General features: G+C 40.6%; 1 protein-coding gene across 6 annotated transcripts in view; it reads right to left on the reverse strand.

Annotated features, from left to right (window-relative positions):
- The window catches only part of TOX3 (TOX high mobility group box family member 3), a 317,190-nt gene that overhangs the window by 282,345 nt on the left and 17,423 nt on the right, over nt 1-17,422 (reverse strand). For 3 of the 6 annotated variants that reach the window (XM_033940242.1, XM_033940240.1, XM_033940239.1), the window contains exon 1: nt 15,401-16,674. The exons of 1 other annotated variant lie outside the window; for it this stretch is intronic. In XM_033940242.1, the coding sequence (XP_033796133.1) occupies nt 15,401-15,505 (105 nt within the window). In that variant the 5' untranslated portion in view covers nt 15,506-16,674. Of the gene's footprint in view, nt 1-14,612; nt 14,649-15,400; nt 16,675-17,422 lie in introns of those variants that run through there. 2 more of the 6 variants (XM_033940238.1, XM_033940237.1) reach the window with 1 other exon arrangement.

Genomic DNA, 17,422 nt, shown 5'->3' on the forward strand with positions numbered 1-17,422 from the left:
AGAAAACAAAGTAGGTCTAATCCATAGTTTAAAGTCTTTGTTAAAGAATGCAATTAGCAGTTAAAGCAAAGAAAAATAATTAGGAACCAATTCTCTATTTCCATTTGGCTTTTAAGAAAACACCTTTTTTTTCTTTTCTTTTAGTTTTCAAAAGCACCACCGTGGGCTCTCAGTGGTATGAAGTACATGCAGAAGATGAACAGTAAAACAGCACACTGATTTAATCACAAAATCAAAAGTATTACATTTTATATGAAACCAAAAAGCAATTTTTTGAAGAGAGACCAGGATAATGATACCAAAGCAAAAATAATAGAAAATATACAGTTCCAAAAAATAAAAAGAAAGAAAGGAGGAGGGCTCAAGAGTTAGAGACAGAGTCAGAAGCAATTTTGGGTGGAATCGGGAGTGGATAAAAATGTTGTCAACTCCAGCTTCAAAATAACTTACATTATAAAATGATAAATTTACTATATATTATACCTAGATATAGATACATCAATATTTTGTCTTGGATCTAAACTACCGGTAAATATAAGTTAGATTCAGGATAAAAAAATTTAAAGTCTATAATATCAGTAGGAGTCAAGACTCAGACAATAGAAAATTAAAGGAACCCTTCAGAAAGAGAGAAAATAAGACTCCCCGCAATAGTTCCTCCTCCTGCAACCCAGTGCAAAGCTCAGTCCTGGCATAATTCTCCTTCTTACCCTGCTCAAAGGAGACATGTGAATAGCACTCTTGCCTGCTAATGTCTCCTCTGTCACTATCCAGACATGGGAAAAAATCACCAGTGATGGTCAAGATAAAACAAAGAGAGTTGCAGCACCACTGGTTCATGCTCTCTCTATGCTCTCTCCCTCCCTTCCCCACTAGTACTATTCTCTTATCACTTCCCTTGCTGAAGAGATTCTTTCCCCAATCACTGGCACATAGCTGATTAAAAAAAAAAAAAAAAGATTTGGAAAAGGTCTATATAAACCATTGGGGACTTGTGGAAAGCCATTGCTTATCACTAGTAATAGGCATCATGGAGATCTACAGCTACTTTTGGGCATCCTGTTATTGATTTGTGACCTTGATTGGCCACTGATGAAATATACTGGGCCCGATGGATCTTTGGCTGACCCAATATGACAACGCTCATATTGCTTTCTTACAGTGTTATACATAATACTAGTAACCCGTTCTAAGCTCTAAGGGGACAATGGGATAGAAAACAAAAAAACTCAAAACAAACTAGTATTTAAAATTACAGCATACAGAATGGTTATAATACGGACAATAAGCAGATTCTAGTTCTGTTATTACCCTTAGCCACAGCACGCAGGGCTGGTGTCCCAGCTCCATTATTTATTTTATTTTATTTATTCGATTTTTAACCCGTCTTCCCAAAGGAGCCCAGAACGGGTTACAAATTACATCCATAATAATCCAGACAGAGTAGAGATGACAGTTTACATAAATTACAATATAGATGACAATAAAACATATGTACTAAGTAGCATCTGGTGAAATTAAGTGACATAGGTGCGTTGACTGGGTGGCATTTCAGGGTGAATGACTTTAAGGCGCTGGGTTAGTAAAGAGGAAGGTTTTCACGGCCTTCCTGAAGTTCCAGAGTCCATCTAGTGATCTGACAGATGGAGGGATTGTGTGCCAAAGTTTTGGTATGAAATGTGAGTAGGAGCGTTTGCGGGCGGTTTCAGTTTTGAGGGAGCAGCCAGAAGGTATGGTCAGTCGTTTTTCTCCTTGGGATCTAAGTGGTCGTTTTGGGAAGTAGATTTGTAGTTTAGTTTTCATGTAGTACGGAATCGTTTCATGGAAGGTTTTGAAAGCGAGGAGCAGGGCCTTGAAGGTGCAGCGTTTTTGAATGGGCAGCCAGTGCATGGAAGCTAATGCAGGGGTAACATGGTCGCGGATGCTTAGGTTTTTCAGAAGTTAACGCCCTGCAGAGAACAGCCCTCTGCTTCCTGCTCCACCCAGCCTCTACCTTCCTAGGCAGCAACCACCGGAAGAGGAAGGATGAGACTGGAGCAGACAGGATAGAGAAGAATTACTAAGGTTTCTATTTCAGATCCTCTCTTCTTGTCATTTACCAAAAGGTGGTTTATTAAAACTAATAATAAACATACATAGACAGACTACTACCATATCTAGGATTGGTGCAAAGAGGGAAGCAAAGGTACAGGTATTAGATACACCCTCAAGTACTGTCAGGAAAAATAAACCCCATTTACTTTCCCTACCATGTCTAATACTTACTTGGCCAAATTACTGGCATTAGTATACAGTTTCCAATATAAACAAAAAGGTCAGTAGAAGCTGGTGGCAAGTACTGTATACTCAAATATAACCCTCCCTCCCCCCCAAAAAAAAAAAAACAAAAAAAAAGAGTGAAAGGTTCACTTGAATACACTTCTTCCTCCGTATCCATGGGGGTTAGGAGCCGAGCCAGTCTGTGAATATTCAGGCCGGCTCTGACCCACCCCTGCTTCCCCTCGGCATCCCTTAAGCCTTACCTGGTGGTCTAGCGGGTTTTCAGGGCAGGAGTGATCTTCCTACGTTCCTGCCCCTGCCCTGTGCATATCACTCATAGGAAATGGCTACCGTGAGCTCCCTTCGTAGTCTCGAGAGACTATGGGAGCTCACGGCAGCCATTTCCTATGAGTGATATGCACAGTGCAGGGGCAGGAGCAGAGGAAGATAGCTCCTGCCCAAAAACCCCGCTAGACCACCAGCTAAGGCTTAAGGTTGGGTCTAAGAGGGCTTAAAAATAGCCTGAAAAATGCAAAAAATAAAAATAAATAAATAAATTCGCAAATAACCAAATCCGCAGATGCTGAAACTGCGGATTTGGAGGAAGAAGTATATAAACCAAGGGTTTATATCCAAGTATCGGCAAGTGTTTATATCCAAGTATCAGTATTCCTCTCTCTCCAGGTTACAATTTGTCAATTACAGTTCAAGTTTTTTCGATACAAGTTTTATCCTAACTTGATATATTCAGTACTAGGAATCTAATACCAATATATATAATGTACAGTTTACAGGTACAATTTGCCATAGTTGCAAAGCAAGATTTTTCAATACAAATTTTATCCTAATGCAACAAATAACAAGGATCTAGTACCGATATACATTTCTTTAATCCATTTGTTGTGGCGGTGGAGTTAAGTGAAGAAGTTGTAGTTGAAGGGCACAACCAGGGAGCAGAGGGACCTGTTCAATACATCCTCTGGCAATGCATTCCAGAGCTTAACTATTCTCCGAGAGAAAAAATATTTCCTCTTATTGGTCTGTAACTTCGAGTGTTCCCTAGTCTTTGTAAATCTTGATGCAGTAAAAAAAAAATTTATCCATTTGTACCCATTCTACACCAGAGGTTCTCAACGTGAGGTATGCGTACCTTAGGGATATGCAAGCCGCTTGTTGGTAGTACGCACTGCACAAGTCTCCCGCCCCCATTCATGCTTAATGGCTGTCAGGGATCCCATGCCCTCTTATCTGCCTGCTGGCTCCCACCAAAGCTGCCACTGGGGATCTCATGCCCTTCTTCCTGCCCACTCCCCTCCGCTGAATCCGACCCAGGCTTCCCTACTATGTCAGAGCTGATGTCAGAGGTTAGTCTTCCAGGTCAGTGGGTGATCCCAGTTACCTCCTTCCAGATAGGCTGCTGCTCCTTCCTGCCTTCAGCGGCACTTGTTGCAGGGACGCAGGCAGCCGCTGCACCACTCAGGATTTTGTCTCTTTTCCAAGCTGAAGATCCCTAGCCTCTTTAGTGAGAGGAGTTCCATCTCCTTTATCATCTTGGTCGTTCTTCTTTGAAGACTTTCTAGTGCCACTATATCTTTTTTGAGATAAGGAAACCAGAACTGAATGTGAATACTCAAAGTGAGGTTGCACCATTGAGCGATACAGAGGCATTATAACATTCTTAGTCTTGTTAACTATCCCTTTTCTAATAATTCCTAGCATCCTGTTTGCATATTGGGCGGAAGGCTTCATTGTATTGTCTACGATGACACCCAGATCCTTTTCTTGAGCGTTGACCCCCAAGGTGGTCCTTAGCATCCGATAACTATGATTTGGATTATGCTTCCCAATGTGCATCACTTTGCATTTGTCCACATTAAATTTCCTCTGCTATTTGGACACTCAGTCTTCCAATTTCCTAAGATCTTCCAGCAGTTTTTCACAGTCCGCATGCGTTTTAACAATTTTGAACAGTTTAGTATCATCTGCAAATGAAGTTAAATAGCACTGGCCCCAGTACAGATCCCTGTGGAACACCACTATTTACCCTCCTCCACTGGGAAAAATGGCCATTCAATCCTACCCTCTGTTTTCTGTCTGATAACCAGTTCTTAATCCACAATTGAACATTGCTTCCTATCCCATGACTCTTTAATTTTCTCAGGAGCCTCTCATGAGGAACTCTGTCAAAAATCTTCTGGAAATCTGGATACACTACATCAGTCTTCTGGATATACTACATCAATCAGCTCACCTTTATCCACATGTTTATTCACACCTTCAAAGTAGTCAAGCAAATTGGTGAGGTACAACCTCCCTCGGCTGAACTCATGCTGACTACGTCTCATTAAATCATGTTTGTCTAGATGTTCCATAACTTTATTTTTTATAATTGTTTCCACTATTTTGCCCAGCACCGAGGTCAGGCTTACCGGTTTGTAATTTCCTGAATCTCCCCTGGAACCCTTTTTAAAAACTGGCATAACATTGGCCACCCTTCAATCTTCAGGTACTACAGATGATTTTAACGACAGGTTACAGATCACTAATAGCATGCACCAATAATCTGGGTGGTATATTTGGATTTAGCACAAAAAGTTATAGTAGGAATATTTATTCATTCATTCAATTTTTTAGCCCATCTTTCCAAAAGAGCTCAGAATAGGTTACAAGTTTACATACATAAGTTGACAATAAGATAGTTAGAGTAAGGACGTCAGTTAAGGATAAGACAAACATATTGTTAGTGATAAGATAGCTCATGTAAGGACTTCAAATAAAGATACATATTAAAGCATTACAAATGATACAAAACTCAGCTGACCGGTTACTGACTGGAGTATCTCGATACGAACACATTACACCTATTTTAAAAAGATTGCATTGCTGTCGATATTGTTTCATATCCAATTCAAAGTTTTGAAACTTATTCAACAACAAGTTGTGAGGACCTGCAAAGGGACCTGGACAAGCTGGAAGACTGGGCAAACAAATGGCAAATGCGCTTTAACGTGGAAAAATGCAAGGTCATGCATATAGGGAAAAAGAACCCGTTGTTCAAATACAAATGGGGGGGGCACTATTGGGAGACAGCAGTCTTGAGAGAGACTTGGGTGTGCTGGTGGACGCATCACTGAAGCCATCTGCACAGTGCGCAGCAGCCTCGAAAAAAGCCAACAGGATGCTGGGCATCATAAAGAGGGGCATAACAACCAGGACGCAGGAAGTCATCATGCCATTGTACCGAGCTATGGTGCGTCCACATCTGGAATACTGCGTTCAATATTGGTCGCCGTACCTCAAGAAGGACATGGCAGTGCTTGAGAGAGTCCAAAGGAGAGCAACGAAACTGGTAAGAGGGCTGGAACACTGCCCATACGCCGAGAGGTTGGATAGGCTGGGGCTCTTCTCTCTGGAAAAAAGGAGGCTCAGGGGAGATATGATAGAGACCTTCAAGATCATGAGGGGCATAGAGAGGGTGGATAGGGACAGATTCTTCAGGCTGAAGGGGTCAACAGGCACGAGGGGGCATTCGGAGAAACTGAAGGGAGATAGGTTCAGAACAAATGCAAGGAAGTTTTTCTTCACCCAGAGGGTCGTGGACACTTGGAATGCGCTACCGGAGGAAGTGATCAGGCAGAGTACGGTACAGGGATTCAAACAGGGATTGGACGGATTCCTGAGGGATAGGGGGATCGTGGGATACTGAGAGAGGTGCTGGGATGTAACACAGGTATAGAAAGCAAACCAAGTAATAAGTATAGAAATCCAACCAGGTCGTGCATGTGCAAGACCAGAGGGTTAAGACTTCGATGGGAAGATAAGACTCAATGGGAAACCAAGGTGGCAAGGGGGCCCCTTCTGGTGACTCAGACAGGCCGTGACCTGTTCGGGCCGCCGCGGGAGCGGACTGCTGGGCAAGATGGACCTGTGGTCTGACCCAGCGGAGGCACTGCTTATGTTCTTATGTTCTTATGTTGTTTATGGCATCCTGCCGAATTATTTGTCAAAATGCTTAACACTACTCCAACAAGGACGCTGGGGTCACAAAATTGTTGGTTGTTAAAAAACATCAAAGGGGAATATTTTACAATATGTACGGACCAGAAATTCATGTTTCTCTTTAGCTGGACCATTTATGTGGAATGCATTGTCTGGTAACTTATGGTTTTGTAGAAATCTATTGCCATTTAGAAAGTTGGCTAAGACCCATTTGTTTGTTCAAGCTTTTTTAAGCTAATATTCTGCTTCTTGAGTTAATACTTTATTTTCTGAATATCAACTTTTTTTGCAGGTTATCAGATTTGTGCTGCTTTATTGAAGTTATATAATAGATGAGCGGTTGAGATGGTATAATCTTATGATTTTTGTTGATGTATGTGATTTTTATGTTGTGCAAATCCTGAATGTGTATGTAATACTGTGAGCCGTCTTGGATAAAGTTGGATTAAAAATGTTTTAAATAAATAAGACAATTTTAACGATAAGGCATTAGTTTCTTAAAGTCTGAAATAACTTAACATATGAGTTGGGACTTTTAGCTTGGTCGAGCAAGTTTATTAGGTGTTTTAACTATTCTTTCCACAAAATGAACCAAAAAATTTACATTTTTTCACTATCTTCCATGAACAAAAAAAGGGTCCCCAATAATGAGACCCCCTAACTTTGGAAGATAGACTTAAAGAACATAAAAGCATAAGAATTGTCACTGTTGGGTCAGACCAGTGGTCCATCATGCCCAGCAGTCCACTCACGCAGCGGCCCTCTGGTCAAAGACCAGAGCCCTAACTGAGACTAGCCCTATCAGCGTACATCCTTTGCACATATTTATTGCATTGTACTTCCAGTCAAAATTTGATCAACTTCTGAGATGGTCAACTGGTGAGGTCTAGACCCCTTGACAACACAAATATGAACTGTTGTGGTCTAATACTTTCAAGAGATTCAGCAAACTCATCCGCAAACTCATCATGGAGACAAGTTATATACACTGTATAAGGGACATGATGATAATTTAGCAGCTATAACTAGGGATTAACTCCTGTACCCCACAATTAGACACCTTTGATGGTGTCAGTAGATTCCAGGTGGTGTCTCCAAGGGAAGGAGGATTTTGCTAGGGACTCTAAGATGTGTCTTCAGGGGCACATCCAGCCCCTTTTAAGATAGTCCCTGTGAGCATTAGAATTAAAAACAACTCAGTGTGCAAGGTTGCATTTGAGTTAGATTATTTACCATGGGAGGCATTAACCTGTAGTACCGAGTTACCAGGATAAAATGAAGCTGTGATAAAATGTGATATTTTAGCCACAGTTTAATAACTTTCCCTTTATTTGGTCACGATTCTGTAGTCTCATCTTCACTCCACTGTTGTAGATTCTTTTATTGACTATGTTAAGGGGACTCATATACCTTTTAGGCTATTCTCTGCTACCTCAAAATCCTCTTTAGTTGCACCTCCTCTTTTCTCTCAAATTTAAAGCATCATGCCGACTATTACATAGAAACATAAACATAGAAAATGACGGCAGAAAAGGGCCATAGCCCATCAAGTCTGCCCACTCCAACAACCCTTCCCCAAACTACACTATCAATCGTCCCCAAGCTGCCCTCCTCTATGCTACCCTCGTAGGGATCCGACGTGGGCATCCCATTTATTCTTAAAATCTTGTATGCTGCTGGCTACGATCACCTGCTCCGGGAGCTCATTCCAATGGTCCACCACTCTTTCAGTGAAGAAGTACTTCCTGGTATCCCCATGAAATTCCCCCACCCCCCTGATTTTCAGCGGATGTCCCCTTGTGGACAAGGGTCCTTTTAGAAGGAAAACGTCGTCTTCCACCTCTATGCGACCAGTGATGTACTTAAATGTCTCTATCATATCTCCCCTCTCCCTACGTTCTTCAAGAGAGTATAGCCGCAACTTGTGCAGCCTGTCTTCATACGAGAAATCCTTATTGTCAGTATAACTGCTCTTTCAACGAAGATCATCACAAACTGCTGTGTGTATGTCCCATATTCCTTCTGGACAGCCTGAGTTGTTCCTGTATGAAAGCAGGATCCTCCCCTTCAATGAAAGCTCCCATTCCTACCTGTCCTTGACATTACGACTCCAAAAGGTGCTGTGGGAATGGAAAGCTGCCACTTTCTTTTCCTCTCAATAGGGAATTTGCAAACTCCTGCTGCCTCCAAGTCTACAACTGCTCCCACTTCTATATTCAGAGACAGAATTCTCCAAATCACTAGGAGAGATTCAGCAGATCAAGCACTGCATAAAATAGTAATATAGTTGCATATTTAAGTGACAGCAGATAAAGACCTGAATTGTCCATCCAGTCTACCCTGTAATCACATGCAATACAAATTTCATGATTAAATTAAAATGTGTTCCTTCTTTGTTATTTCTGGGCCACAAACCTTATAAGTCCACCCAGTATTGTCCTTAGGTTCTAACTACTGGAGTTGCAGTTGAAACTCACTCCAGCCTATCCAAACCATCTCTTTTGTGGGATCCAGACCGTGAAAGTTTGCCCATTCATATTCTAGAGATCCTCTATGTTCATCTCACACTTTTTTGAATTGTCACCCTTTTCCTCTCCTCCATCTCCACGCATGCTATGTATCCCCCCCCCCTCCATGAAAAAGAATCTCTTAACATTACTCTAAAGTCTACCACCCCTCAACCTCAATTTATGCCTTCTAGTTTTACCAACTTCTCTTCCATGGAAAGATTTGGTCCTATATTAATACCTTCATAGTATACATGTTGAGGTCTTCTAGTCGCTTCTCATACTTCTTTTGGTGCAAAATTTCTACCATTTTCATCGCTTTGCTCTGGACCACTTCAAGCCTTCTTATATCCTTGGCCAGATACAGCCTCCAAAACTTAACACACTGGGGCCTCACTAATGATCTGTAGAGGGGCATCAACACCTCCTTTCTTCTGCTGGTTACGCCTCTCTTTATACAGCCTAGCATCCTCCTGGCTTCAGCCACTGCTTTGTCATCTTCAGATTCTCAGACACTATCACCCCCAAGGTCCCTCTCCCCATCAGTGCATATCATCCTCTCGCCTCCCAACACATCCATCTCCCTCAAGTTTCTACTCCCCAAATGCATCACTCTTCACTTTATTATCAAAGTTGTATGTATACTCAGTTGACTGAGCCACAAAAGTCAGTTGGCTACATATGTACATACAAAATGGGTACAGTAATTTCTGTTTAAAGCTATATCTATGCACTTGTCTTAAATGGATAACTTTGAGTGTTTAATTGCCAAGTTTGTTTGTATGACTTTAAAACCCCACTCGCCAGAGCAACCACGATTCCTCTTCAGTTTCAAACACAGATTTGGACGTGTAGGACTGGATTCAGTAAATGGTATTATGGGAGGAGGGCTCTTTATAAAATAGCGCATAGTGCAGATTCTGTTTCTAAATTTGGGCACCAGGACACACACCTGCTGAAACCAAGTGCAACTCCTGGTACCCAAACTTAGGTATTCATCTGTGGTATTCTATAACACTGTAGGTCCTTCCCGTGATCTGGACTTCTCTGCCTTCCGAGATAGAAAAAGCCATGAGCAGTGACCCCTCCTGAGGAAGAGTACAAAAATCAAGTCGGAGGGCCGGGGTTCATGAAATGGCTTTCTGCAGTTTTCAAAGCACTTTTGAGCACAAGCACTTTTATTACTTCATCTATGGTTGCCAATAATATAATCAACAAGCCCTCGTTTATCATTCAAGATAAGTGATTTTATCAGCTATTTTATTTTACTTGTTAGGTGAACAGAGGGTGGCAAAGGGACAGTGAAGGCAATGATGATCCCAACGGCAGCCATGGTTTGGTGTTATCACCAAACAGTTTTGGTTGAAGGGTCTGAGCACTTCACATAATTTAATTATTTAAATATTTCTAATTAATGTGGTTTATGAAGAGCTGTGATATAGGAAGAAGCTACATATCATCATCACCACAGATTATTTATTAACAGCTCCTTAGATGAACATGGCAATTCTATAACACTGCACACAAATTTCCAGATGCCCCTGACCTACCCGTGCCTTTCCCCTGGCTACATCCCCTTCTGGATTACCATGTATGGGATTGTGTGCACAGTGTTATAGGACAGCATGTAAAAAGGTACAAATGTAAATCCAAATTGGTGCCCAGTTAATAATTGACTGTTAGCACCCAATTACTACTGCTGATTTGCTCATTACTCAATTTAGTTGCACACACATTCCCCAGATCACGCCCAAATTTGGGCACCCTTTATAGCAGGGGTAGGGAACTCCGGTCCTCGAGAGCCGTATTCCAGTCGGGTTTTCAGGATTTCCCCAATGAATATGCATGAGATCTATTTGCATGCACTGCTTTCAATGCATATTCATTGGGGAAATCCTGAAAACCCAACTAGAATACGGCTCTCGAGGACCGGAGTTCCCTACCCCTGCTTTTTAGAATCCGGAGAATAGCGACTTATACAACCAAAAAGGTACACATTCCATGAATGGTACAATTAAAACTGAAAGCATTTATTTGGTTTTATATCCCATTCTCCCAGAAGAGCTCAGAACTGGTTACAAGTTTACATACATAATAAAACGTATTTATACAAAGTGATGGCAAACATGGCATGGTAGAACATTGTCTGACAAATGGCAAAACATAATTAACAAAGCATGGTAAAACATAATATGACAAAACATCGTATGTTGAAACACAGCATGGCTAACCTAGTATGGCATGACAGTATGGCACACAGCATGATAAAACCTAGCATGGTAGACATGGAATGGCAAATACTGTGTAGCAGACATAGCATGAGAAATCGTACCATGGTGGGCTTAGTATAGTGTGGCAGATGCGATCGGTATAGTAAAGTGTGAGAGACATGGTGATAGTATGACAAAATGTGGCAAAACGTTGTTTTGAGAAAACACGGCACGATTAGAAATTTTGGTCGATCAGCACCTGCTGCCAACCATATAGAGTAAGTGATTTTGAATAATGACCATTAGAGGGTCTATTTACCTCTGCCGGCAGGCACATTTCACCATGACACTCAAGAGAAAGGGTGCTTTTACTAATGTAACATAGTCCTTCTGCCAAACGCATGTCCTTCTAAATGAGATACATACAACAGTGAGGAATCTAAAGGTACCTACATATATACCCTGAGACAAAACCTATGTATATTCTTAAGTAATAAGAACTCCAGTAGAAACTCGATTATCTAGACTTTGGTTATCCAGACTCATATTTTGTGCTCAGCAACTACAGTAATTATGATTACCAATTGGTACTGTCACCAAATTCATAATTATAATAAGGTACTGTGCCAGTGCTCGACTACCACACTGCTGGCGCTTGTCAATCATAGAGCGCACACGCCCTGTTCACTTTGCCTCTCTAATTCCATGATTGTATGCAGCACACAAATATATTACGTATGTACTAGTATGTCATCGGCTATCGAGATTTTTGATTATACGGACTACACCTTGTCACAATTAGTCCAAATAATCGAGTTTCTACTGTAAAGTATAGTGGAAGCTATTTTGTGCGCTGTCTGCATGTGAATCTACCCCGTACTGAGGTCAAAGTCATTGAATGTCGCTAAGGATGTGTTTAGTAGCCTGCTTGGTCACCCAGGCTCCGTTGGATGATGCGTAGTTGATAGTTTGGATCAGGTACTTAATATAATTTTAGGTAAAAAGGTTGACTTCTTTTAGGTAACCTGTAAACAGGGACTTGATGTGTGATAGTTTATCTTTGCCATAATGAGGCTGGCTTGTACAAACCAAACACACTGTGCGCTGTTGCCATTAGAAGCAGAAAGGTTTCTGGCTTGACAGAACCCAGAAGACTTTAATAGACAACAGGTCATAAATATACAACGCTGACTCTTTCCACCAATTCTGAAACAGTGCAGCATTAAAAAAAACTTTATTTTCTGTGCTTTAATGATTAATGAAGCTATTTGTAACACTTCAAAACAAAAAAATTGTAGAATGCTAAGATTCTTTCAGGCAGATAAATACCACAATATACTGCAGCTATCATGATGAAGCCCCTAAGCGACCAAAAATGTTTTCAAAAATGGGATTTTGCAACTTGATTCCATGCAAGATGAACTGATAGAGTTGAGGGAAAAAGTACAGCATGGACTGGCTCCATTTCCCATAAGGAAAAAAAGAGAGAGTTTTGCCTTCCACAAGAAAGACAAGGACCTGTGCAGGCAAGAGGAAGGCCAGTCAGCCTTACTCCAGTTCCAAGCCAGACAAAAACAATGCATCTAGGGGGTGAATTGCCATTTGACAGCAGAAAGAGAAGTCAAGAAGTCTGACAATGGTAACTATAGCATAGGCAGGCTGCACCTCTTTGCCCCCGGTATCTTGAAGGCCCTCATAACAACTCTGAGTTTGCAAACACACTGAATCATAGCCATATGTCTCTTTTCATTATGGCACACACTCTGGAGATTCCTATATTCAGCTTCACTTTCTGTGAATCTACCCCAAAAGAGTGCACTACTTATTTCCAACAATAAAGTCACCAAAATATGCATTGCTAGATAATGAATAAAAAATATCTTGCATTCTGCTCCTGAGTCTCAGCAGCTCTTACTCTTCTTATCACCCTGTTGTTTAACTAAAGTTCAAAACCACAGCTACTTTGCTGTTGCCACAGTACAGGCAGACATCAATAATCCAGCCTCCTGTGTAAGGGAAAGAAAACCTCTTTACAAAAAGTACATTGTTAATCTAATGCCAATAAACAAAATCACTTGATTTAGAACTCTATACAAAAACAAAAGTCATAACAAAATGTTGGTCTATGTCAACGTCTCTCTTTTCAACGTTGTATTTAGCAACATTTTTGAAGCCTTGGTTGAAGCCCTTAAAAGTATTTCTCTGTTAACAGCCTTCCTCAGTCTTATCCTGTTAACTACCCTTGCTTTCTAGCACTGGGCCTCTCTCATGAATATAGAGAGCAGCAAACAGCATTTATATGGCACTGAGGGGCTTGGTGATTTGTGGCCAGATTCTGCTAGCAAAAAGGCTCTCAAGATAATCTAATTTGCTGTATTTTCAATCCGAACTGGATGGCAATGCTAGCATAGCAAAACTGAAAAATATTGAGCTACCTATTTTAACTATTAAGAATATGGTTTGAAATGATTGGGTAATTAATAAGATGTATAAATTGCACTATTACCTAAATCCCATAAAACTACTGTTCGAAAGTATTCCTTGAGTGATTTTGAGAAGGAGTGGGACCATATGGTTGGTAGCCTCAACCAAGAAACATTGGCAACGTATATAAAATCCACTTAGCTTCTTGAATACTTCACTTTCCTCTAACAAGCAGGCTCAAAATCTATGTCATCGCTACCATGTCTTTTTTATTGTCCGCATATATTTAACAAGCTGGGGGTAAAGCATGAACAGATCTAAAGGGGAAACAAAATCAAAATATGCTTTGAAGCAAACATCATATTCTTCCAGACCAATTCCATCTTGTCCCAGGAGGTATATGAAAAGGGTAAAAGACTGCATGGGTGTACTTGCCTATAAATGACTATAAATGTAAATAAACTGAAATATTTTTTTAGCATTTATAAAACTGTTTTAAGAAGACACGTACTTGTTTATTATGCCTTTAGCCCCCAAATCATGAGTCATTTGCTACAAGTGAACATTGTATTTCTTACTTTGCTCCCCCCCCTTTCAAAACTATGAACCAAAATAGAATGTCTGTTAAGAAACCTGAAATATGCTTCTTTTCCTTAAATACATTACAAATACTATAGCCAGCTAGAGTGAAGTATGCAACAGAATTAAGGGGCCCTTTTACTAAACTGTGCTAGGCACCAACATGCGCTAAACACAGACTAAAAGGGTTTATCATAGGATGTACTCAGACATTCTGTGGTAAATTTGACATTTGCGTGTACCAACCACATGCAAAAGAATTTTCCCCCATGGAGAGATGGAGAATGAGCATTTATGTGCTAATCAGCGCATTTACATTAACGTGTGCTGATTAGAGCAGGATTAGCGCGCGAGCCCTTACCACCTATAAAATAGGTGGCGGTAAGTACTCTCGCACTAGTTTTTCTTAATACTCTCACTCTATTGGCAACATTAGCACATGGCTACTAATTGAGAACAGAGAAAGTCAGCCATTTTCTGGCTGCAGTATAAAGTGGCCTTAGCTCACTCTTAGGTGGGGTTTCCCACACACTAAGGCCACTTTTTTTAACCAGTAAAAACACTCCCTAAATTACCAAAGATAGTAAATGAAACGCCCCCCTGTATTTTGAAGGAAAATAAAATCAACACATACCCCTTTAAAATGTAGTGGAGTTTTTGGTGTCAGAAGCTAAAGAGGGCGAAAAGAAATAGGTTGGGGAGACTGAAAAAGTGACTAATGTTATTATGTACAAGCCAACAACTTTCTTGACAGTTTTTGTCAAATATTGATCCTCCCCATCCCCCCAAACTTTTGCTTAGTAATTAGTACCTATAATTTAGAGAAAAAGCAAAGACAGACAAGTTCAGATCAGGCAGAAATAGATATATTAGTTTATTCTCCGGTAATAAAAGCTTCTAAAAGTTTTCAGCCAGACCTATACCTTACCATGAGCAATACATTCAGGCAACCTCTGAAAAAAAGTAAAGTTTATTTCACCAATATCTTTCTGAAGGTAAAGAATATATATAAAAAGTATCTTAAACGTCGCATGCACTTGGGGGAAATAAAAAGTTACACAGGCAAAACTCTATACTTCTGAGCTAAAAAAAAAACACCCCACTCCAATGACACTAGGCAAATCTCAGAAGGATGTACACAGTTTCACGTTACAGGCTGTAAAACACATGTACTGTTTTAATCTTTGTAATCAGACAATTCAGGAGCTATGCCCCCACCTCTAATCACAGCATTTGAACGTATTCATCAGAAAGTGACATTTGTAATCTGGCTTTCCTGTTTAGAAGTCTCACACACAGCAAGATTCTTTGAACTAAAAAAAAAAAAAAAAAAAAAATCTATCACACATTTAACTCTCTCTCACCTCTCCCACTGGAAACGGAACTTGAAATACAGACAGACAATCAAAAATTAATAATCACCTTGTTGTAGTTGTAGTAGCCCAAACACTGGGAAAAGTCCAGATTGGAAGCGTCCCCTGGAAGAGAGCTGCCAGCAGCAGCAGCTGGGTAAAATCTTACATCCATGCTTTTCGTTTGCTTTTATCAAGCAAAAGTTTTTTTGTTTGCTTCAGTTTTTCTAATATATATATGTATATATATTTTTTTTTATTTTTTTTTGGTATAAAACGCTGCACTTCCCGAAATCTCTATGCTCTTTTTAAACAGATCCGCACTCGATCTCTTTCACTAAGGTTTCTCTGTTGGAGCAGGCTGAGGAGACCGGGACCAAAAAAAAAAAGGGGGGGGGGAGAGGGGACACAAGGCTTAAAACCGGTAGAAAATCTCATTCAGAAAGGGATCATTGCCGGAGGAGGGGGGGAGAGAGTTGGAAGAAATTGGAGAAAGGAAGAGTGAGGCAGAGCAAAAGAGGAATCCGGCTTGGTGCCTATGCCTTGCTGTGCTGAGGCTGTTATTTTGTTTAAACCTCGGTGCCAAGCCAGAGGATTTAGCAGCGCATTCAGGAGCAGCTGCCGTACACAAAGAAGCCACGCGACCGGCACTGATAAGCAGCAGCTCTCCCAGCTTTCCCCGCTGCCAGAGGGCGCAGGGAGGCGGGTGGGGGGGGAGGGGCGAAAAAAAAATAAATACAAATAAATCCCACAACTGTAAAGAGAACAGGAAAATAATTTAAAAGAAAAATAATAATCACCACCCCCTATTGTAACTAGAGAGAACGAGATCTGCCCACGCCCCCTTGTTCTACCCCCGGTCCCTTTCTTTTAAAAACGCAAAAATAAAAGGAAACTAACCAACAAAAGGTATAGTCACTGATCACTAGGCTAGAATGAAGAATTTTTGAAGAAGAAAAAAAAAAAAAAAAAGCTTTGCTCGAGTTGTTTAAACAGGGGAGGAGGGCTACTGAGAGCAGTGAAATCTTCCCACCCAGCCGTTTACAATTGTAGTTCAAAGTGCTGGAAGCACACTGATGCTGCTACTGGCTGGGCTCCCTGGGCGACCGGAAGAAGTGACAGAGGCAGGGGTTGCCAGATTTCACAGGACAGTTGTGGACTTGGAGAGGCCGAGCAAGAAAATAGACCGAAGTAACTTTTTTTTTTTTTTTTTCTTTTTTTCGTTTGGTTTGGTTTTACGCCTCAGCTACCTTAATTAACACCTATCTCTCTGTAGTGCTCTCTTTATTTGAGAAACCTGTGCAACTACAGTTTCTCCAGTGTACGTCTGCACCTATGCCTCTTGCAGGAAAAGTGGTACGCCCTAAATGTGGCTGGGTGGAGCAAAGCAAACGGAAAAAAAAAAACAACCCCAAACCAAAATACTATCTGAAGGACAATATTTGGCTAGAGCTAATAAAGCCTGTAATTACACCCTTAGGGAACAAAGCCCAGAATATATTCTACTGCTTTAGTCAATATATCCGAGTCCATTGTATTTAAAGTACAATCATCTTTCTTTCTTTTTTTTTTCAATCCTCCCTCATAAACTTGGGCTCTTACTCTTCACTATATCTTTAACCACTGAAAGATTGTACTGAAAGCCTGAAGTTCCCTTTAGCTAATTGTTATCCAAATACAAATTTTAAATAATTCACTGTCATTTTCTTTCACAAAACAGTTTTCAAAAGGGGAAACAACTTGCAATTAGATTTTTTTTTTTCTTTTTTAATCATAAGCTCACAAAAATTTACTACTTCAACAAAGTGACAGAAATCTGTTTTCAGACACTCAACATTTTCTTTAAATTTAGTAAAGAGCACCTGCCTGCATTTGATTAACACAAACAATTTATAATTGTCTTGATATTTCTGTGGAATAATTGAAACCACACTATCAGTTAACCATATAAAAACAATATGTACGAAGGGCCGCTGAAAGTTCTCAGCTCAACCAACAAAGTTGGGGTAGTCTCCATTGAGGGCTATACACTTAGGGCTCCTTTTACATGGGTGTGCTAAGTGTTTTAGCACGCACTAAATATTAGCGTGCG

This window comes from Geotrypetes seraphini, chromosome 4 (assembly GCF_902459505.1).
Source record: "Geotrypetes seraphini chromosome 4, aGeoSer1.1, whole genome shotgun sequence".
NCBI classification, from domain to species: domain Eukaryota; kingdom Metazoa; phylum Chordata; class Amphibia; order Gymnophiona; family Dermophiidae; genus Geotrypetes; species Geotrypetes seraphini.